At 47.4% G+C, this 22,175-nt stretch overlaps 4 protein-coding genes across 17 annotated transcripts; 2 read left to right on the plus strand and 2 right to left on the minus strand.

Moving 5' to 3' along the window:
* Positions 1 to 1,940: 1,940 nt before the first annotated feature.
* On the plus strand, positions 1,941 to 6,971 carry LOC136513877 (selT-like protein). Its single transcript, XM_066507853.1, has 4 exons — positions 1,941 to 2,304; positions 2,392 to 2,462; positions 6,032 to 6,347; positions 6,627 to 6,971. Exons 1-4 carry the CDS (start codon positions 2,068 to 2,070, stop codon positions 6,741 to 6,743), a joined length of 741 nt encoding a protein of 246 aa, XP_066363950.1. The 5' UTR covers positions 1,941 to 2,067; the 3' UTR covers positions 6,744 to 6,971.
* A 1,671-nt stretch (positions 6,972 to 8,642) lies between these two features.
* Positions 8,643 to 11,597, minus strand: LOC136511778 (uncharacterized). Of its 14 annotated transcripts, none has more exons than XR_010772838.1 (7): positions 11,097 to 11,338; positions 10,756 to 10,988; positions 10,539 to 10,651; positions 10,227 to 10,289; positions 9,647 to 9,719; positions 9,103 to 9,171; positions 8,643 to 8,998 (listed from the first exon to the last, which is right to left on the minus strand). XR_010772838.1 is itself a non-coding variant. In XM_066505808.1 (5 exons), exons 2-5 carry the CDS (start codon positions 10,913 to 10,915, stop codon positions 9,699 to 9,701), a joined length of 357 nt encoding a protein of 118 aa, XP_066361905.1. In that variant the 5' UTR covers positions 10,916 to 10,988; positions 11,097 to 11,338; the 3' UTR covers positions 8,643 to 9,698. The 14 variants fall into 14 exon arrangements, 1 of the variants encoding a protein (XP_066361905.1); XR_010772836.1 differs by having other exon boundaries at positions 8,643 to 9,021; XR_010772835.1 differs by adding an exon at positions 9,514 to 9,558 and having other exon boundaries at positions 8,643 to 9,171.
* A 6,092-nt stretch (positions 11,598 to 17,689) lies between these two features.
* On the plus strand, positions 17,690 to 18,247 carry LOC136511030 (beta-D-glucosyl crocetin beta-1,6-glucosyltransferase-like). Its single transcript, XM_066505275.1, has one exon. It carries the CDS (start codon positions 17,690 to 17,692, stop codon positions 18,245 to 18,247), a length of 558 nt encoding a protein of 185 aa, XP_066361372.1.
* A 2,318-nt stretch (positions 18,248 to 20,565) lies between these two features.
* LOC136511031 (phospholipase D alpha 1-like) lies at positions 20,566 to 21,793 on the minus strand. The gene is made up of 2 exons (XM_066505276.1): positions 20,833 to 21,793; positions 20,566 to 20,726 (listed from the first exon to the last, which is right to left on the minus strand). The coding sequence occupies exons 1-2, from the start codon at positions 21,791 to 21,793 to the stop codon at positions 20,566 to 20,568; spliced, it is 1,122 nt and encodes a 373-aa protein (XP_066361373.1).
* Between the last annotated feature and the right edge of the window lie 382 nt (positions 21,794 to 22,175).

Here is a 22,175-nt window from a genome sequence, read left to right on the forward strand (position 1 = left end):
GGTACATACAAAGTATTCATGCAACAAATCACGGGTATCACGTACCAACATGCCACAAGTTGCGAAATCCATGAAGGATGATTGAAGAGCCTGCTTGAGGATGATAGAATCCATCTCGATTTGTATATGTGAAATGCCATGATCAGTGGCTACCTGCAGTGCCTTGGCGCAAGCTGTTGCTTCTGCTATGATGGCGTTTGGGATCGAACCAAGGTTCCCCGCCCTAGTTAGGACTATCGAGCCTTCATGATCTTTGACAACGAAACCCCAGCTGCCCTGTAGCGAATCTGGCACAAAAGAACAATCTATATTGATCTTCAGCTTCCCCAGCGGTGGTATTGTCGGACGCCATCAGTTTTTGTTTGCACCATTTTCCTTTCCTTCATATTCTGATCATCAAGTAATCTTAACACATCTCCAGCAACATCCTTCCCGGACTGGCGGACTGCATCTTCTCGCCTCTATCCACTTTATTCCTGAAATCCCACCATTTCCAAAGAAGGAGCACTGTTTTCAAACGATCCTCCTCTTTCTTGGAGATCACCTCCATAATCACTTCCCATGCCGATCTCTTCAACAGCAAGTTTTGACGAATCGGCTCAAGAGACAAACTCTCCCAACATCTTTTGACAAATTTGCATTTGAGGAAACAATGGCCACCATCCTCATCAAACTGAAAGCACAATGGGCATCTAGTATCAAGCTGCATACCTCTTCTGCGAATGTTCATTTTCAGTGCAAGACTATTCCGCGCTAGGCGCCACATTAAGTGTCTTACCTTTGGAGGACAAGAGATTTTCCAAAGTTTGCGCCAAAAAACACCTGCTTGATTCACTGTATTGCTGCTGCATCTACTCTCTCCCTTCTGCCGAACATTGGACCGATGTTTGTCATCATTTTGTGTGCTCTTAAACCGAGCGGCCCATCCATTCTTGCCAAACGCACAGCCTGCCCGTGCGGCACAAGCACAACCCGATCGCATCGAGCCATCGACACGACGAATCGAATCGTTGTCGCCATCCAAATTCCGAGCCCGATGTCGGACGCCCACCCTCCACCAAGGCACCAAAGATGCCGGGCGTTTGGTACTCCCACTGATGAATGGGACCCACATAGCAGGTTGGAGAGGAGGTTTCCTCCCTGAGAAATTTCAATATTTGACATCGAGTTTGCAAGCCTCACAAGATTTGACATTCAATTTGTCTGCCTTTCAAAATTTGACACTGGGACTGCGAATTGCTTCAATTCAAGGGATTCCACCTATTTTCTCTCCTTTTTCTTTTTCAGTATAATGTTTTCACCTCTTCCCAGCCACCTGAAAGGACCAAAGTGCCCCTGGCCTAATAGAACACAGAGATCGATTTCCTTCTCTGTTTTTCGTCGACGCTAAGCGACGGGCTGCGTGGTGCTGCGACGATGCCCAAGCGAAACCCTAGCCGAAACACAGGGCAGCGGTGCTAGTTCCTGGCTGCTGCTGAGCCCGTCGAGCGGCTTCTTTGTTTCTGTTGACGCTGAGCGGCGGGCTGCGGCGGCGCTACGACGATGCCAAGCGAAACCCTAGCCGAAACATAGGGCAGCGCCGTGAGTTCCTGGCTGCTGCTGAGCCTGTCGGGGTGGCGGAGGGTGGTCCAGGAGGGGAGGAGGAAGGGCGGCGGACCGGCGGAGAGAGCTGCTTGGCGGCGGAGGGGCTCGCGTCCATCTCGCGTCAACGGAAACCGGGAAAGAAAATAGATCTGTGTGTTCTGTTAGGCAAGAGATACTTTGGTCCGTTCAGATGACGGGGAGAGGTGAAAACATTACATAAAAAGAAAAATAAGAGAAAATAGGTGAAATCCTTTAAATCGAAGCAATTCGTAATTCGGTTGTCAAATTTTGAGAGACAGACGCATTGAATGTCAAATATCTTGTGAGGCTTGCGAACTCACGTCAAATATTGAAATTTCTCCCTGCGACTGCGGGACTCCGACCCTGCCTCCTTCAGCCCGCGTCTCGAGAGAGACGGAGACCGGAGACGCCCAGCGGCCCAGGCAGTAGCAGAGCCAAGCCGTCTCTCCGCCGCGACGCGCCATGGATCGCGTGCAGTTGCTCCTTGTCGGACTCCCGGCCTTCCTCTTCTTCTCCGACCTCACTCACATCTTCGCGCCACCGCCTCCCCACCTCCGCCACCCTCCTCACCACCATCATCCGCATCCGCCGCACCATCACCACCCGCATCCGCCACACCATCCCCACCCGCATCCGCCGCACCATCCCCACTCGCCGCACCACCACCAGCACCCCGACCCTTCTGCGGGAATCATACAGGTAGGTCATGAACCCTAGTGGAATTCGATCGCGACCCGGTCTCCGATCTGGATGGCGAACTGACTTGTTGCTTCGATGCAATTGCAGGAGCCACGTGTGGATGGGGCTGGATTCGGCAGCACAGTGGAACTCCAATTCTGCGCCTCCTGCTCCTACAAGTGAGACCGCTCGTGACGCTCGTCCACTGTGTCTTGGGGTTGCGTGAACTTGTGGTTGCTTGCTTAATTCCTTTGGTTATTTGTTGTGTGGACCAGATGAACATGCGCTAGTTGATGTAGGAACATTGGAATGTCGCGCGCTTTCTGCAAATAACCATACTCAGTGATCCATTACCGGGAAGGGTGACAACCATCAAAACGTCTCTAGTGTGAACCAACTCTTTAGTAGAGGATCTCAGATGACTACATACTAGGCTTCACTCACCATTTCCAGCAAGTCTAGTATTTGAAAAAAAAGGAGGGGGTGAAGCTACTAGGCGTCCACTGAGTGCTGCAGCTAGCTGCAAGCATGGATGTGGCTCCCCGAGTACATGTACCTTGTTGTTTGTTACCTGATGGGCTTGGCCACTTAAAGAGCGTACCCAGTGCAGAGAGCTCCCGCTTTGTGCGGGGTCTGGGAAAGGGTGTCAGTGGCAAGCCTTACCCTCGCCTGTGCAATGCGAGGAGACCGCGACTCGAACCCGGAACCTTCCGGTCACAGGCGGTAAGACTCTACCGCTTGCACCAGGCCCGCCCTTCAGGGAGAATTGTTAGCATGGACTCATGGTGGTGGGTTACTAGGTTTTCTTCTTGCTAGTTGCAGGCTTGCAGTGGATTGTGCCACTTGATTTCATTGTTGGTTGCGTATAGCTTCCAGTCATCCAGTGGGCTTCAAGCCATGAGTCTACTTGGTGCTTCAATTCTTTGTTTTGGCACGGGGAGGGGTGGGGGTAGGGAGCCCAGTTTTGCCTCCACCCCCGGCATGATGTGAATTGCATAGGGTTGTTTATTTGGCAGTTGGCACACCAATTCACTGCTAGCACCACTGAATGATGAATTTATGACTGTCGTGTGTTCATGGATAGCTACTAACTTGCTATTGTGGGTTTGTGGTATTTTATCACACACAATAGTTGGTAACATAACACCAAGTCAGATTCTTATGTGTAGTACGTTAAAATTATAGCGGGAACTGGGGAAGGGATAGGTGTCAGTCACTTGTTCTTCATGGCTGTGTTGATTGTCTAATGAAGACCTTAAAAAGGACAAGAGAGATTGAAAGAAGAAGATTCTAGTGAATGTAAAATATTTAGGGCCTGTTTGGCAACTTAGCAATCTTTTTACAGATGAAATTTGTTACACCTGTAATTCCTTGTGCACTAGGAATTCCTTGTATCCATTTCTGCCTGTAATTTGCTGTTGGATTGCCGAGAGGTAGAAACTAACCTGCGTCCTTGCCTTATAGCAGCTAGTGAATTAAACCGACAGTAAAAGCAAACCAAGTCAGGAACAGTTATGTGAAATTGATGTCAGTTTGGGTACATATGGAATTCCCAGGAGCTATCGAGGCCCCCTATCAATATGGTAGTGGAGCTCAGAGTCAGAACACAGAACATCAAATTGGATATAACAGAAGAAAATTCAGACATAAGCGAAGAGCTAACATATTTAGAAAGGAGCATGAGAGCATGAAAGTGAGCGGTGGTTTGGGCAGAGGGGCTGAATCGCTTGCAGGTTGCAGCTCGCCATGAACAAGGACCACACATATATCGTGTCTGCTCAGCTCTCTTGTTGTGTCACATTCGATGGTGCCATGGTCTGCAGACACAGGCTGTGGCAGCGTCCCCGACCATCGCGCTGGTTGCTGAGGTCGCTTGGTCCAACATCTCCATCTCCATGGTTGCCGAACTTCCTCACGTCCTGTTCTCACAGCGCATCCTTGTGTTGTCTGTGATAGCCTTGGCATCAAGAGGGTTGTGGCAACATGGAGAAATTTGTGTGTTTTTGTCTAAACCGGTAGTAGTTTCTTTTGGATTAGATTCCATCCAAACACCTTTTTACAAGTTCGGATGTAAAATTTTATGGGTATGTATTTTACAAGAGTTTTAGCTCCAAACTGACCTTCCAAATAGCCTCTTACTCTTTTCTATTTTTGGATTTGGATTCACACTGAATTTAAACTATCAGTGATGGCACTCTTTCTAGTCAATGCTTTCTGAAGTCAGCAAACTTGCACCCATAGTATCCTAAGTAATGGAGGTCAGCTGTTGGATGACAGTGAGTGGACATGCATGATTCATTTTGTATGAGATGAATAGATGATATCATAACAATTCTTTTGTGTACTCGATTGTAGGCCTCATAGTTTGAGTTTAGCCGGTTCTTAATTTGTTGTCTTGTTCTTATCTTTAAATTTAGAGAAATGCATCTTTTATGTAAACCTTATCCTCATGTTACTACAATAGCATAGGCTATCACTTGAAAATTCTTCAACAGTCCTACTTATGTTGATTTGCTTTATTATTTATTGTTATTCCCAAGCCAATACAGAATTTTAATGGTATGGAGAATCGGAGATCAATTTGAGTTGACTGCAGTAATTCTGCCAGGCTTGATAATTTTACAAACCAGATTGTTGACGTATGTCCATGCTTTAATGGTGTCGTTGAGGGCAGGAGAGTTGATAATTAGACAAACACCACTCCCCAATTTCAGTGCTTTCGAAGTTTTTTAACCACAGAAAGCAGTGAGGCAATCTAAAATGAAACTCCGTCTAAAAGCTGACTTGATGTGCATATGTCTTGCATTTCCAGCCGTAAATATCAATTGTAATGTCTCCTATCTTGTCAAGGACCTGGTCTGGTATAAAAAGACTGCCACCCTAGTGAAGCATTTTAGGAAATTCAACTTGATTGAAAATGGATTTTATAAACGTGCGATCTTAGCTAGCACTTGAGGGAATAGTTGGCTTCAGATATATGGGCCAGAAGATTGGGTGAAGAAATGGCTGGCATGGAAAATTTGTGGGGTGGCCCTACAGATGAGTAATGTTTTAGGGTGGTAAGCGGAGGTGAAATACTGGTTGTTTCCTGGACACTTGTGTTCAATTTTCAACTGTATAAGTCCTATTTTTTTTATCTCATTGGAAGGAAGGTGTCTACGTAATCTAATGCACAGCATAACTAGTGGTGCCTCTTGATTTTTCCCACAACTGAGCTAGCACTGCTCCGCTACATCATTACGCTGCTTTACTCAGACCATGTATTGTTGCTCGCTCCATTATCTAACCTAATGTCACGAGCCAGGAAAAAACTTTTTTAGGAGTGAAACTTAATAAGTGGTGAAGGAACCATGCTAAAGAAAAGTACGGGGCTGTTTGGTTTGATGTCTGAGAGCCTGGTCCAGGCAAGGGATCCCAGGCGTTCCTTTCATCGATAGAAGTTCAAAACCTATGCTTTACATCTACATACTCCCTACAACCCAAAATAAATAACTTTCTGAGGTTAAAATTTGTCCCAAAAAAACATTCTATAAAAACACGGAACACTGCCTCTTAATGCGTAATCACGGGTGCATGTAAATGATAATTGCCAAATCTTGGAGATATCCTATAGGAAAGGAAAGGAGATGAGGGTACATGCGTCTTTTGCCAGCATCTTTAATCTGTCTGAAAAAAATTAGAAAATTATTTATTTTGGGACAGAGGGTGTACATGTTATTCTGAATACTTTTTTTGTTTTACATTGTAGGGGAACTGCGGTGACCATGAAGCGCATGCTGGAAACCTCATTTCCTGGCATTCATGTTATCTTGCGTAATTATCCTCCTCCATTCCCCAAGCGTGTACTCAGCAAAGTTATCCCAATTGTTCAAGTTGGAGCCGTTGCAACAATAATGGCTGGTGACCAGATTTTCCCAAGGCTTGGAATGGTTCCTCCTCCATGGTACTACTCACTTCGCGCCAATAAATTCGGAACCATGGCAACAATCTGGCTATTTGGCAACTTTGCTCAGTCCTTTCTACAAAGCTCTGGTGCCTTTGAAGTTTACTGCAATGGAGATTTGGTATGCTTCCTATGTTAGATGCAACCTTACGTTTTTCCTTTGTGTTGATTTGATGCAAAATGCTTTATATATCAGGAGTGCCCTCTGTTTTGAAAAAGGATGAGTTAGTTCTATCTCTAGGATTACTTATGTGTTATGTCACAAATTCTATTGTGAAGTTACAACGTTTTTGTTTCACCTTTTCTTCCATGGCATCCTTTTGCCTTCCTAGATGACAGAATGATTTTAAAACCTCTGCATCCCGTTCATTATTTTACTGAAATCGCTTCCACTTTTCAGGTATTCTCAAAACTTGCTGAGCAGAGGTTCCCTAGCGAGTTCGAGTTGCGGGACCTTATTGGCAGCAGATTGCCTGAGTCTCCATTTGGGAGGAATCTGGGGAAAACCTTGACTTAGATGACGACCCCAGAAATCAAAGCTCAGAATGCCACAATTTAATCTGTTGCTTTTAAGGTATTAGTAGATAGTAACTATTTGGTGTTGATCTATCGAGGCTGCACAGCTTGTCTGTAAACACAACTTTCCAGCTTGTATAATGGATCAACGGATCACCTGACATGAGACGGTGACCGAAGTACTACAAACTCTAATGAGTAATGTGTAATGACATTGGGACGGTAAGGATATTGTGATGGCCTGATAGCTTCTGGGAGATTTGTAAGTATGTTGGTCACATCACTACCTCGACCACTCTATTTGCATGATCTGTTATCGCATTGAAAAGGTGTATTGTTTGTCATTGATCTCGATGTAAAGAAACAATGTTAGCATTGCCCCATGGGGATGATTAAACGAGCGAGATGTAAAGTAACAATGTTAGCATTGCTTCATAATAGGGGAGGATAGGAGCTGAACGCCTGCATCGTTGACATCGAGAGCTCATTAAATTAAATCTGTTTATAAGCGAAAAACACAGGTTGTCACTGTGCTTGAGGCCTTTGATGCAATTGTACCCTGAAGACAGCTAGTGGTGATTGACGGACCCTTGCTCACCCGGACTTCAAAACGCTTCTATCGCTACATAGTTCCGCATGAAGGGCGAGTTGCCTGTAAAGTTAGTCAATTTTTGCCTGGCAAGACAACTTTGGAAAATTGTGTTTGGATGATGCCTGTGCCTGAGAACACTAACTAAAGTAAATTGATTTTGGATTATCTAAATAAGGCCAGTGTACATTACGAGATAAATTGTTTGTATTAGTCTTTTTTCTAAGTTCATAAGATTATTTAAAATAATTTTTTTGCTATATTTAATTATAGTAAAGCATGATAAATTAAAGTAAATAATTATTTTTAGCAACTTGTCAAGTTTGCATAACCCATGTAGTTAATTAAGAAAAAAGAGATAAGATGAGGCAGCTGTTCATCCAAGCAATTGGAGCCACCAAACAAGCCCGAAGAGCTATAGCTACTGAGTTACGCATGAAGAGCTATTGATAGTATGATCATAAATCACAAAAGAAAAATAGCACAAAAGGCATTGACATCAGCAAAAACAATCTTATCCTAACACAAACTAGTTAATTAAAAAGTTTCAGAAAAAATATTTAAAAGCAAAGGAACACATTGTCATTTTAAAAAAAAAAAACGAAATAACCAATAAGGCATTGTTTTTTTTAGGAAAACAAGGCACTTCTTGTCATGAATATATGTTGGTAGCTTACAATAACCACAAATTTGTGCCAATAACTTATCGCCAATCCATATAGCTAGATACGAACACAAGACTAGCATCGCAATATTATAATCACAAAGAAAATCCGCATTCTTCATTCATGAATAGGAGACTGTAGTTGCTTATTTTTTTTTCTTCTAACATGGAGAAATATAAAAATAAACTATAAGCTGTACAGAAGAAAGGACTAAATGGATCCAGAATATAAGAACAATGCCTCTTTCATCATGAGATCTTGTGACATTGCATGCAGTTTCAAAAGAACGCCAAATAGTTTATTCAACAAAACAAGCTATAGTTTGTATATTAATTAACAAGACATATATAGCTTCGCCTCGTTGCCTGCCTGTGATGCCTCTAGCAGGTCAGTTCTTTTGGTCTTATAAGCTGTGGGCTATGCTGCGCCATTTGGCACATCAGATTGCTTGCAGAGCCGCCCCAGTTTTGAAGGATGAACTGCTGGGTTAGGCGGGGCTTGCAGTGCAGGATGGGCCAACAGGTTGGTGGCACAACCACCCCACTTGCAACCTTAAATACTAGTAAATTGCACGCGCCCATGCGCGCGAGTCATGGCCGGACTCTTTCTGAGAATGGAAACAGTCGACCAAATACGCAGAATTAGCATCCACAGCTACATTCAGGAGTCTGATATAGTCATATAATCACAGGGTTCATAGTTTTCCAGCACACATAATATCAGTCGCGAGTCTATCCCGCTGGTTCATCTGGCTTACCAGTTGCCGTGGAGTTGCCGTCGCAACACTAATGAGCTAAGATGCACACAGAATACATAAACGCCTAATGACAAGGCAGACTAAACCAAGGAATTTTTCATGCAAAAAGCCGATATACGGCTCGAGCCAACACTACCAGGGCCTGTTTCCACCGTGGGTCTACATCACGAGGCCCAGTTTGTAGCGTGGAGGATATGACACCATCAAAAGCAGGCAGAAGTCTCCTCTGGATGGCAAAAAGCAAGCTGAATCCATCCCATCAAAAGATCTGGAGCAGCACAGAATAGTTGCAAAGCAGCAAGAACATAATCAGCAGAAGTAAGTTGAAAGTAGCACTGACAGGATTTACCTTATCTACCCACTATCCTGAGCCAAAGAACGACCTCCACGAGATCGCTGCAGTGTAGAGCTTCAGGGTCTAACACAATCAGTGCACGTTTCAGGGTCTAACACAGATGAAAACAACATGCTTGAAGTATGAATGAAGACTCAGGACTACTATTCGGATCAACCAAACGGTTAGATCTGTAAACAATATACCAGAAAAATATACTTCAAACATGTTGTTTTCATCTGTTATACGTATGGAGGGTGTTAGTGCAGTGCAGCAATATTATGAGATGCAATGTCAGTGTGTGTAAAGTGAGATCAAAGAGCTATCAGGCTAAATTGCTTGTTTATTCTCAAATGGTAAGAATACAAAGTATGGATCATTTTATGTAGGACGGGCACTATCAGTAAGTGTAGTAGCTCCAAGTACCTTCATGTTCGGTCTGTTCTGGTAGTAGATTATGTGCACTCCCATCTTCAGTTTATTATATAATTTGATAAAGCAGAGTCACTGTATATTTGCTTAAGGAAGAATGCAGGTAAAGAGAAAAACAACAACTCACCTGATGGTAGGGAGGCTTCGAATCAAGGAATTCATATGTCGTGCCAATAGTCTCATATGTCGTGCCAATAGTCCTGCAGAAACAAAAAACAACGAAAAGAACCATAAAAAATTACAAACCTCCGGTATTAGTACTCCTTGCCAATATTTTTGAACGCAAAAAAAAAAATAATTAAGCACTCCTTGACAGTATCAGGAAGGGCAAAAGAAGAGATAAGGAGACAACAAAATGTAAGACCAATATAAATAAACTCTGAAAGAGAGCAATATTAGGCACATGCAAGACAAAAACAGATTTGCCAAACGACCATTTCATATATATGCCCTTTCACACTGTGCTTACAGAACATGTCATGGACACTAAAGTAAACATATTTCAATAGGCTTTCAGAAGCTGAACAAACCAACAAATGCTGTGCCCGATACCTGTAACGAATCCTGCTTTAGGTGTACCCAACTATTCAGAGCCAAACAACACATGTTTGTACAAAAAACAACTAAATAAATTATGAATCATATGCTGCTGAGTCAAGCTAATATGCATGATGCATCTGAGAAGTACCATGTGGAGAGCATCTTACCGATAGCGCAATATTAACAACTTGATACTGTTGATCTGGAGAAAGGTCCTCTGAATTTCCTATCTGAAGGAGCACGAAAAAATGGACTATAAATTAGAACACTAAGCAAGCATCAATGCATGCGTAAGTAAGCCTGTAAACATAAAAAGCAACTGATAGATCGACAAGGTTAAGCAACAAAGCAGAAGTAGCGAATCTCCTTAAATCCTGCTCCAACTTTTTCCTGCTGGTGCCTCCCTCTTCAGGTGCGGCGCCGCACCCTGGCTGCCTCTGCCGCGGCGGCTAGCCAGGTGAGGCTGCCTGGCTGCATACCTTCACCAGATCCGCGCAGCGGGGCCAGGAAGAGGCACGCGTGGCTTGAACCTGCACTGTCTGTCCTCTTTCCCATGCTCCATCCATCTCTGCCTTTTCGATCCGGCATGGCCCTTCCACTCACCAACCACAGCAGCACATGCACAAAAATCGAAATGAATAAAAAGAAATGAAGAGCACACAGGAGAGCACGGCAGAAAAGAAAGTGTCGTCTGACCTCGTCTGAACCCCGCACGCCGGATCCAGGTGGGGTTGCTGGGAGGGGTCCGGGTCGCCGCTGCACCCGCCGCGCCCTCGACCGAGTCGCCGCCTTTCGCTTCCATCACTCCATCGGATGGGAAGCCGCTGAGGAGTCCCCTCCGGGCCTGCTGCGACATCGGTCGGGCTGCCACCGGAGACACGCCGTCGCGCTAGCTCCTACCCCTTCCTCCTCGGTTGGGCACGCGCGGACTGCAGGGCGGAGGGGAGAGCAGGGCAGAGAGGGAAAATAGAAAATCACCAAAATGTCAGGAGTGTCGGATCGACCAATGCGACAGCGGCACTGTTCAAGAACCATACCAACACAAACGCAGAGGACGACGAGGCAGGCGCAGCTCCCGCTGCTGGTCCGGCGTAGCACCTCCGAGGCCCTCCACCGGTCCAACACAGGCACACCGTAGGTCGACAGCAGATCTGGCCCCTTCAACACCTGCAAAGCAGACGCGCCGCCGCTAAGCGAGCTGTGGCGCGTAGAAGGAGACGATGAACCGCGACGGGTGGATGGCGAAATGAAGAAAAAGGAGATCGGGGAGAGCCGGGCGTCCTACCTCGCGCGCCAGGAAGAGGACTGGGAGGCCAAAGAGAGGCGTGGGCGACCTTTTTATCCACGGCGCCCTCCGTGCCGCAAGCCAGAGTAGCCCACAGCCACCAGGAGACGCTGATCTGCGGGCCCTAAGGCAGAGCAGCCCACAGGCACCAGGAGACGCTGATCTGCAGGCCCTTTCTGCGCCTGTACCAGTGTGACCCCATGGGCAGCGTCGCATTGCTGCACGTCGCCTCCGTCGTGAGCGCGGGAGGCTGCCTGGAAAGCCAGCTGCAAAAGCAGTTTTTCTAGGAGTAGCTCACCAGGGGGCTTGTTGAACCTCAGCCAATGAGCAGACTACAACAAAAAGAGCTGGCCAACCAATAGACGACAACCCACAGGCCCTCAGACCGGCCAATTTCAAGGAGCAGCTGGCCTACGGGCCTGTCCAGCCCCAGCCAATGCGCACGCGACAACGGAAGGAGCCGACCAATGGGGAGACGACAACGAAAAGAGCCTGGGGCTTTGACTGGACAACGATTGCGCCCGTGCGTCAACGCGACCAGAACCTCTCGGTAGGAATCGAACGGCCAACATTTCATTTGATATCGTGGACACATTGAGCGCGCGTTCTGGCCACAACGAATTTACACTTTAGATGACAATGCAGCATCCAGTACCTGCGCTAATTACAAAACAAATAGGACAAGCAGAATTTAACGACTGAGGTTAGGTTTCTCATACCGAGCTCAATAACATAACAGGACCAGTTCAGGTTCATAATAAGGCATCACCGCAGAGCATCATTCAGAATTGTACCTGTTCTATGCTGAGGTCATTACAATCCATATAACAGAATAACATAGGTAATACAAAAGGAAATCTTCCATCAGGGCAGCTTCCTACAGACAAATACTCTGCTAGCCTTCCTGGCAGCGAAGCCTAGCAAGCTTGTTTGTGACCACAATGTCAAGCTGTGCCGCACGTTCCGCTAAGTCCTTGCGCAATTTCATTGCTCCATGTGTGCATGATCACAGACAATTCTTTTTTACATGTTGTATTAGCTTTGTCCTAAGTCAAATGTGAAAAATAGCTTACATGTGTGCAATTTCATTACAATACTACTACCGTTCTTTTTTACATGTCAGTATTAGCTAGGCCTGTGCACGGATCGTGTTATCCACCCAATCCACTCATCTAAAGCCCACCCAGACCGTGATACAAATCAACATATGGATTGGGTGGATGTGGGTAAGTACCCATTAGACCCATGGATTTGCTCGACGGCCAGAGTCGCTCCCATGTCAACGACGTGGTGAGGCAGGTGCAAGAGCGAGGAGAGGCCCAACATCACTATGATGGAACCGAGTAACCCACCCAATATACGGTTGAAAACACGACGATACCCAGGCCAAACAGTACGGCGTCCCATGGTGCGGAGTGTGCCTGTACTGGGTCACACGCACACTGGTTAGGTCGGAGTGGCCGGCCGGCGGCACACCATGTATGGGGGCGGCTGGGACGACAGGCCACCTGCACCTGCAGCTGCCAGGGGCGCGGCAGACGACAGTCTGCGCCCAGCACTAGCCCTGTGCATGGGTGGGTTAACATGGGTTTGGATCGATTTAGGGGGTGTTTGGTTCCACTAAATTTTAGTCCATGTCACATCCGACGTTCGGATGTTATTTAGGAGAACTAAATATGAGTTAATTATAAAACTAATTACATAGATGGAGACTAATTTACGAGACGAATTTATTAAGCCTAATTAATCCGCCATTAGCACATATTTACTGTAGCACCACATTGTCAAATCATGGACTAATTAGGCTTAAAAAATTCGTCTCGCAAATTAGCCACAATCTGTGCAATTAGTTATTTTTTTCGTCTATATTTAATACTTCATGCATGTGTCCAAACATCCAATAGGACAGGGACTAAAATTTTTCTGTAGAAACCAAACACCCCCTTATCCACCCATCTATAGACTTAGGCCTTGTTTAGTTGTAGAAATTTGGATTTTGGGACTACTGTAGCACGTTCGTTTTTATTTGGCAAATAGTGTTCAAACATGAACTAATAAGGCTCAAAACGTTCGTCTCGCAATTTCCCACCAAACTGTGTAATTAGTTTTTCTTTTCGTCTACATTTAATGCTCCATGCACGGACCGCAAACATTCGATGTGACAGGTACGGTAGCAACTTTTTGAAAAGTTGAGATGGAACTAAACAAGGGCTTAGTTTAAATGGATTGGGTTGGGTTGGGTGGGTTACTCGGTTCCATGGGTATACAAATGCAAGCAGTGTGTAGATACCTCATTTTCATCATAGTGCGATCTGATGCTGCTGCCGGGCAAATTGGCTGACTACAGTTCAACGTTGACTATGTAGGGCACCCGGGCAAATCGGCTGACTGCGGTTCGAAGTTGACTAGGTCGGGCACCCACGTGTTAGGAGGTTCTCGGAGCCCTACCGCCGGCGGCACCTTAGGCGGGAGGTCGTCAATATAGAGGATACGCGCGAGGTTGGCGGGGATCGGAAACTCGGTGTAGGAGCAAGCCAAGCGCTAGGCATGCCACTTGGCGTCGCACCCAGCGGGTCGGGCGCACAACGCGCGACGGGAGGCCCAGTGGACGGCGCAACGCGCGACTGCGCTCATAGAGCAGGGCATGCTCGTGGGCGCACGCGGTGGCGGCGTGCAAGGGGATGTCGCAGGGCAGGCATAGGCACGTCCCCGTGCACGCCCTGCAACGTCCCCGTGCCCATGCCTGTGCCTGCCTGTGTCGTGTGCGCGCCCCACTGGGTGCGACGTCAAGCGCCACACCCGGCGCGCTCCTACACCGGGTTCCTGGTCCCCACGGACCTTGCGCGTATCCTCTATATTGATGACGTCCCGCCCAAGGTGCCGGCAGCGGCTCCTGACGTGGGTGCCGGACCTAGTCAACATGGGACTGCAGTTAGCCGATTTGCCCGGCAAAAGCAGCAGATCTTGGGACGAACAACACACCATGATTAATGAGGTATCTACTTGCATTTGTATACCCATGGAACCGAGTAACCCAACCCAATCCATTTAAACTAGTCCATAAATGGGTGGATCCAAAATTGACCCAAACCCATGTTAAGTTGTTAACCCACCCATGCACAGGGTTAGTATTAGAAGTCTGTTCGTTTCGGCTGGATTGGCTTATAAGCCATGTCTGAAAGTACTGCTGGCTGGTTTAGTGTGAGAGAAAAATACTATTCGTTGGCTGATAAGCCAAGGCTTATAAGCCGAATACAGGCTGTAGCTTTGTCCCAAGTCAAATGTTTTCATTGCTCCTTGTGTGCATGACCACAGACGATTCAATGCCACGTAAAACTAAGTTCACTACATGCAGCCATACATTCTACTTTAAACATGTGAAAAATAGTGAGCAACACAGGTTGCGGGCGCTGGGGGAAGATTCTCTTTGGACACAACAGGGATGCTGACAAATATATATTAGCTTCAAAAGCGAAAAGGTAAAATTAATGGGTGGATTTTAATGGAAACAAGAAGAGGAATCTACTGCAGCTGCATGTTTATATCAGCAAGGATCAGCAAAGTTCAATAAACCATATATGAAACCAATTGGATGAATCATTGCAAAGTTTCATCGATGGTAAAAGGTGGAATCTACTGCAGCAAAGTTGCACTAGAAAATAACACCTCAGCAAAGTTGATATGAGAGCGGAATAAGTTGTTTCAAGAAAGGATCAGCAATAATGATGTGATCATGCAGAAAACATGGTTTTCTTAAGCAAACATTAGGTTAAGAATGTTGGGAGAAATCTAGGCAAACATTCATGCTCCGAATGAAGCCCACGCCTTATAATCCAGCCCACTTCATGATACTACGAAACAATTGCTGTAGAAGAGGTTGCGAGAGCCACAATGCTATACTTATGCAAGGGCTAGGGCCCTCTTCCTTTATCCCCATGTTCGCTTAAGAAACATATTTTGTAACTCAGACCTTTTACAAACCCATCATATCCTTTCTTTTAGAAACAACAATATATAAAAAGAGAAGGTTAACTGAATAAAACTATACAGCTACAAATTTGTAACTCTTCTCCATCAAGGTTCATGAAAGCACTAGGTGCTGTCAGAAAATTTAACTGCACATTCAGTATTTTGTCTTTCTCTTCATTTTACTTTTTATGCCACATCGGTACAAAGTTTAGAATTGCTTGTTTCTACTCAACAGAAAAAATAACAGCAATAAAACAGGATTGACCAACCAGGAGGAGCATTGCTGTCAACCAGTGCCCGCATCATGAAAGAACAAAAGTTTAAAACATATTCTGCACAACCAGTTTAAGAAACACCGTCTTCACATTTCAGATTTCACAAAAGGAATTACTAAACAAGGATAAAAACACACTAAAGTTACTCAAAAGACACATGGCAATAGTAATCAAGATTCACATTGATACTGTTTGCAACAAAGATCACGGGTTTCATTTCAAAACTTAGATAAGAAAATCAGGAGCTACCTTGAGGCACTTGTAGTGGTCGATGTGGGGCCTCTCGATTTGCATTTTAAAATAAACAACACAAATTAGAGCATTTTACACGTACGAGAGCAGGACTCTCCCAGTTTACAGATTGTAACCTGTCCAATACAGGACAGTGAACCCTACGAGGGCGGTTTATTTGGCTGCACTCCGATCCACCTTAATCCACATGCACTCTATCCACCTCAATCTGTGTGTTGGAGTAGATTGGGGTGTAATTTAGTTCAATTTTCACCCTAACTAAATTCTACCCTAATCCACTCCAACACACGTGGATTGCATTCAAACAAGACCTGAGTTGGAAGGGATTAGGGTAGAATGGAGCGCAGCTAAGCTCTGAGCAGGATTGGAGCCTACAAATTGAGAGGATGGTCAGAGTACCTTCGACATTCTGTACATCACAATCGATGTGACGGAGTCCTCCGAAGAGTGAGGTTCCTGTCCACCTCTCAGGAAGATGGGTGAGATCCTGATGCTATCTGCTTGCCATCCACTGCAGCACGTCGATGCTGAACTGTTTGACCCGCTTCTTCACGATCTTCTTTGTCAGCGATGGCCCCGCCATCACTGCCCCCATCATCGATCACCAAAAAAAAAAAAAAAAAAAAACATACCGCTTGTTTGTTTGGCTGTGGCTTATCGTAAACGATCGTAAATTTTCAGCCAGAATAGTATTTTTCTCTCACACAAATCAGCCAACAGTACTTCTTCACGAACCAGCAACGATCCCAACCGGTCAACCGAACAGGCTGATAAACGTGAGGCCAGACCAACGAGCAAAGAGCAAAGGAACAAGAAAACCATCGGGACATTTTCTCAGACGAGGCACACCTTTCGGATCAGAGCGCAACGAGAAGGCCAAGCGCGAGGCGGCGGAGGCGGGTTTCGCTGTTTCGTGGTGACGCTGACTCGGCAATTATATGCCATTACAAAAGATGCTTCACGAAATACATGTCACTAAAAAATTAGAACATGTGTCATAACACTTTACTCTTTTTTTTTCTTCTAAGTCATTTTGTCCATCTTCTGTTTAATTTCTGCGTTTGCCAGTCCTGACATGTGGGCTCGACCAGGGAAAATGTCTAAAATGTCCCCCTCTCTCCCAATCCCTCCCACGCACGTCGTGCTCCTGCGGTCCTGCCCCTCCGGCGCTTGCTCCGCTCCTGGTCTAGCAGCCCGTCCTCGTCGCCGTGGACGCCGTGCAGGCGTCCTCGCCACCGTGGACGCAGTCTCCTCGCTCGCAGCCGCGCCGCGTCATCCTCGTCAGCTCGCCCGCGGTGTTCGACCAGCTCACGCCAAGCACCTCGCGGACGACTGCCACAGCCTTGGGGCTCCAACCCTTCTCGCGGGACGGCCCGCGCTGCTGGCATCAGGGATGGCACGCGCGTCCGCGCGCATGGGTCGGCGGCGCGGGGCGCGTGGCTGGCGGCGAGCTACACGCGGGCAGCATCGAGCTCAGGGATGTCGCAAGCCACGCGCTGACGCTCACTCAAGATGAAAGGAATATTTAACTTTTTACCGTCATAACGGATGACATCTCCTCAGATAGCAGCTTTAAGTTTGGTGCTACGCTTTTAGCAGCAGAGAGAGAAAAATGATACACATTTACCACTTTTGCTCGCGTAGCATGCTAGCTCCGCTGTCCAGCTCGGATCCGAGTCAGCAGGCTCAGATAAAAAGACCTCCCTTTCCCTGGCGTCTTTATCCTCGCCCGCGCGGCCCGGCCCACTCCACTCTCCCTCCCTCCCCTGTCTTTCTCTTCTCCATGCAACGCCCGCCCGTCGTCGTCGCCGCCGTGTAAACCGCCGCCACCCCCCATCTCGAGTACTTCATGTCGGAGCAGCAGCTGGCGCGGATGGCGCGCGACCTGGAGCTCAGTGGCGAGCGGTTCCTGTGGGTGGTGCGGTTCCCCAAGGACCCCGAGGATGGCGACGACGCGGCGCGCGCGCTGCCCCGTGGGTGGGCGCCGCAGTGCCACGTCCTGGCGCACCCGGCCTACGGCGCGTTCCTGTCGCACTGCGGGTGGAGCTCCGTGCTGGAGTCCCTGGCGGCGGGCGTGTCAATCGTGGCGCTCCCGCTGTACATCGACCAGCCATTAGGCGCTAACCTGGGCGCGGAGCTAGGCGTCGCCGTGCGCGTGCCGCAGGAGCGGTTCGGGGAGTTCCAGGCCGAGGATGTGGCACGCGCGGTGCGCGGGGCCATGCGCGGGGAGGAGAGCCACGCGCTCAGACACCGCGCCATGGAGCTGCGGGAGGTGGTGGCGCGGAACGACGCGGAGGGCGGCGGCGGTTTACACGGCGGCGGCGGCGACGGGCGGGCGTTGCACGGAGCAGAGAAAGACGGGGGAGAGAGGGAGAGTGGAGTGGGTCAGGCCGCGCGAGGAGGATAAAGAATCCAGGGGCAGGGGAGGTCTTTTTTACCTGAGCCTGCTGACTCGGATCCGAGCTGGAGAGCGGAGCTAGCGTGCCACGCGAGCAAAAGTGGTAAATATGTATTGTTTTTCTCTCTCTACTGCTACAAGCGTAGCACCAAATCTAAAGCTGCTATTTGAGGAGGCGGCATCCGTTATGATGGTAAAAAGTTAAATATCCCAAGATAAAAGGATGGGGAGGAAGACAGTGAATGGGTCACTTACAGCTTGGTCCCACTGGACAGAGAGAGAAAGAAGAGAGAGGACAGGGTTATGATAGAGCGGTATTCTAAACATCATAAACTGGTCGGGCCCACATGTTAGGACTGCTAAACGGTGAGAATCTAACAGTAGGCGGACGGAATAGCTTGGGAGGCAAAAAGTAAAATGTCATGACACATAGGTGTGTTCGAATTTTTTAGTGACTCTTAGGTCAAGATCATCTTTATAATGGCACATAGGTAAAAGGCTCGACGGTGAAGTCCCTAAGAGACTGATCGGATGGACGGCTAGAATGCGGTGTTTCCAGATGGACTGTTGGATCGAGTTGAGTGGGCTGGTGCGTAGTTGGGCTTCAGTTTGGTGAAAAACGCCACGGCCCAAGTTTACAATCTAGGTACCGTTTAGATGGCAATTTTTTTGGTGAAATGTCACTGTAGCGCTTTCGTTGTTATTTGACAATTAGTGTCCGATCATAGTCTAATTAGGCTTAAAAGATTCGTCTCGTGAATTTCGTCTAAACTGTGTAATTAGTTTTATTTTTTATTTATATTTAATGCTTCATGCATGCGTCCAAAGATTCGATGTGACGAATAATCTTAAAAAATTTGGTATTTTGGAGTGGAACTAAACAGACCTATCTCATGGGTCAGCAGCGGACAAAAAACGGTTTGCACGCATTCGTCCAAAGAAAAGGGAGTGACCGTTTGTGACTATATCAACTAGGCCAGGTTGTGACGTTGCTTGGGAACACGTGGAGCGGTAGAACGACGAATGGCAAAGCTAGCAACGTCACATTATAAGTAAACCTGGGCCCACATCATATGGTGGAACTAGCTTGCAAACCTACTCTCTCGGTCCCAAAATAGATGATTTTATAGGGTTAGGTATGAAAACCAAACCTGCCTACAGTGTTGTAGTGATACTCAAAAGACAGTGGACCTTACATTATAAGTAAAAACCCATCGGTCTATCAGGGCTGCAGTGAACAAAAACAGTGGACCATACAGCCTGTCGTAAACGGTCACGGATTATTTACTGTTGATTGGTTTGGTATGAGAGAAAAATACTATTCCAACTTATAATCCACGATCGTATACGACTAAGCGAACATAGGAACGGGAGCGATCTACAACTATCGGGCCCACATGAGTAGGGTAACTTTACTCTCCAACCTAATGCGTGAGTAAAGGATCACTTGCTATAACTCTTCAATAGTATTTTATCAATTGGGCACCGACGCAAGTAGATGATCCGCTCCATCATCCGCTCCACATTCTCTATTTCAAACATCACTTTAGCCATACACTATGAAAAGGCCTAAGGAAGGTGAAAAGGTTGAAAAATGAGAGAATTATGTATTTGGCACTAAAACAAATCGGTCTTTCATATTTGGTACTAGAAAATTTGAACTTCCTTATCTAGCATCGAGTTGAAATTTTTTTTCGTAAATGGCACTGCCGTCTATTTAGACTAGTAACGGTGTCAAGTGGCTAGTAAAATGACATAAATGCCCTTGATTGTAGCAAAAGTCCATGGTGCTAAATAGGAAAAAAATAAATAGACAGGTTGTCAAATAAGAAAATCATAAATATCATAAATATACTTTGAACTAAAATGTGGATTTTTGATAATTGAAGACTGCAAATAAATAATTAATAAATTTCAAATTGGTAATAGCAGGTACAAATTATGTCCTATCTCTTCCTTTCATCTCGGCCACAGATCAATGATGCATGGCTCGGGATGGCTGCTGGTTGAAATACGTAACTTATATTTTCAAGGTATTTATCTTTTAGTTTTCTAAAAGAAAAGGAGAGTATATGCCGTCATCGTAACATCATGGCTTAAGAGCATAGCACACCATGCATGGCTTGGCCGGCGGAGCACGCGGCCTGGGCAACGCACAGAGCTCGCAGCCTTGGCAGCGCCCGGAGCACGCAGCCGGGGAGCTCGCGGCCTGGGCGCGTGGTGCGCGGAGCACGCGGTCTTCGCGGAGCTCGCCCGACGTGCTGCTGCTGCTGCTGCTCTCCCGATGTCGTGCAGCTGCTGCTGCTGCTGCTCGCCATCGACGGCCGTCACGGAGCTCGCGCGACGTGCCGCTGCTGCTTCGCCTGCTGGTTCCTGGTCGCAAGGTAGCCTGGCTGGTACGCGCCCATCGCGATCTCGGTGTTGCGGCCGCCATCCATGGAGCGCTGGTTGATGTTCGCCGAGCCCACGATGATGTACTCGTCATCCACTGCATGCAAACGACCACCGGTCAGACAGAAACCATCATGATCATATTGGTTTGTTTTGTAATTCTAGACTAGATGAATCTGTAGGTGTAGAATAAGTCACTGTACCTATCATGGTCTTGGCGTGGACATAGATCATGAAGCGCCTGGCCTGCTGCGCCCTCTCGTAATCGGTGTTGGGGTCCGGGTGCTCCGTCGGCACATAGTCGCCGGGGCTTGGCGCCTTGCCGTTGCCGAAGTAGAAGAAGGTGAGGTAGTCCCTGGGGTCGGCCTGGAGCCCCTTGGCGCGAATGGCCAGCGTGACGTCCGTGTACATCATCTCCATGGTGCGGCGCTGCCAGTCCAGGATGGCCTGCATGGAGCCGCTCTCCGGCACGCCCTCCGGCCACAGGGGCACCACCACATACACGGCGAACCGCTCGTCGGCCTGGATCTTGCTGACGATCTTGAGCGAGAGCTCCTTGGGGATAAGGTGTAGCGTGTTGATGTCCTCCACCATCACATCGTCGTTCTGCAGCCGCGCGTAGGAGCTCCCTAGGAAGTACTGGTTCTCGATGTAGATGAAGTCCCGCACCCGTCGGATGGCATGGATGTACGCGTCATGGATGCTGCGCTCGATCACGTGGTCCTTGCCGCTCACTAGCCCCAGCGCCGCGGCCTCCCGCGGGGCGTTCGGGAACCCCGCCGCCTCGCCGTCGTCGATGGACCGGAACACCTGCACGTTCCACGACTCGGCGTCGCCGTGCGGGGCCGCCTCGCGCTCCGCCCACGCCTTGTTCAGCGCCACCAGCATGTTGTCGCCCTTGCCCTGCTTCTTCCACCTCTGCTCGAAGTTCTCCAGCACGTCCCATGCCGCGGGCCCCTCGACGCGGCAGTGGATGTCGTGCCACGGCTCCCTCGGCCCGCCCTTGCTGATGGACGCGCTGGGGATGTTGGGCTGGTGGAAGGTAGGCGCGGCCGATGAGTGTGGCGCCGATGGCGTTGTCGGCCTTGACGGTGAAGATGATGTTGCTGGCGTCGTGCGCGCAGTAGATGTGGAAGGACTCGTCCCACGAATATAGAGGGGCATTTTGGTACTTCCGAAAGAAACATGAGAGGGTCAATGCAGTCAACTGACGGATGGATGCACTAAATGGACGGTAGTGCCATTTATAGAAGAAAATTTTAAAGAAGACTGATTTGTTCCAGTGCCAAATACATAATTGCCCCTTGAAAAATACCATCCCCTTGGATCTATAATGAGATTGTAGTGCATATAAAAAAAGGAGATTGACAGAGAGAGGGGTAGAGATAGAGATGTATTAGAAAAATACATTAAAAAGTGATAAGATTAAGAATTTTAGGATAAAATTTGAATCATATAAAATTATTTATTTTATACAAAATTTAAATTTTATAAAATCATCTGTAATTTTGGGAAGGGAGTACGCTACACACTACAGATGCTTTTC

This window comes from Miscanthus floridulus, chromosome 16 (genome assembly GCF_019320115.1).
Source record: "Miscanthus floridulus cultivar M001 chromosome 16, ASM1932011v1, whole genome shotgun sequence".
Lineage (NCBI taxonomy): Eukaryota > Viridiplantae > Streptophyta > Magnoliopsida > Poales > Poaceae > Miscanthus > Miscanthus floridulus.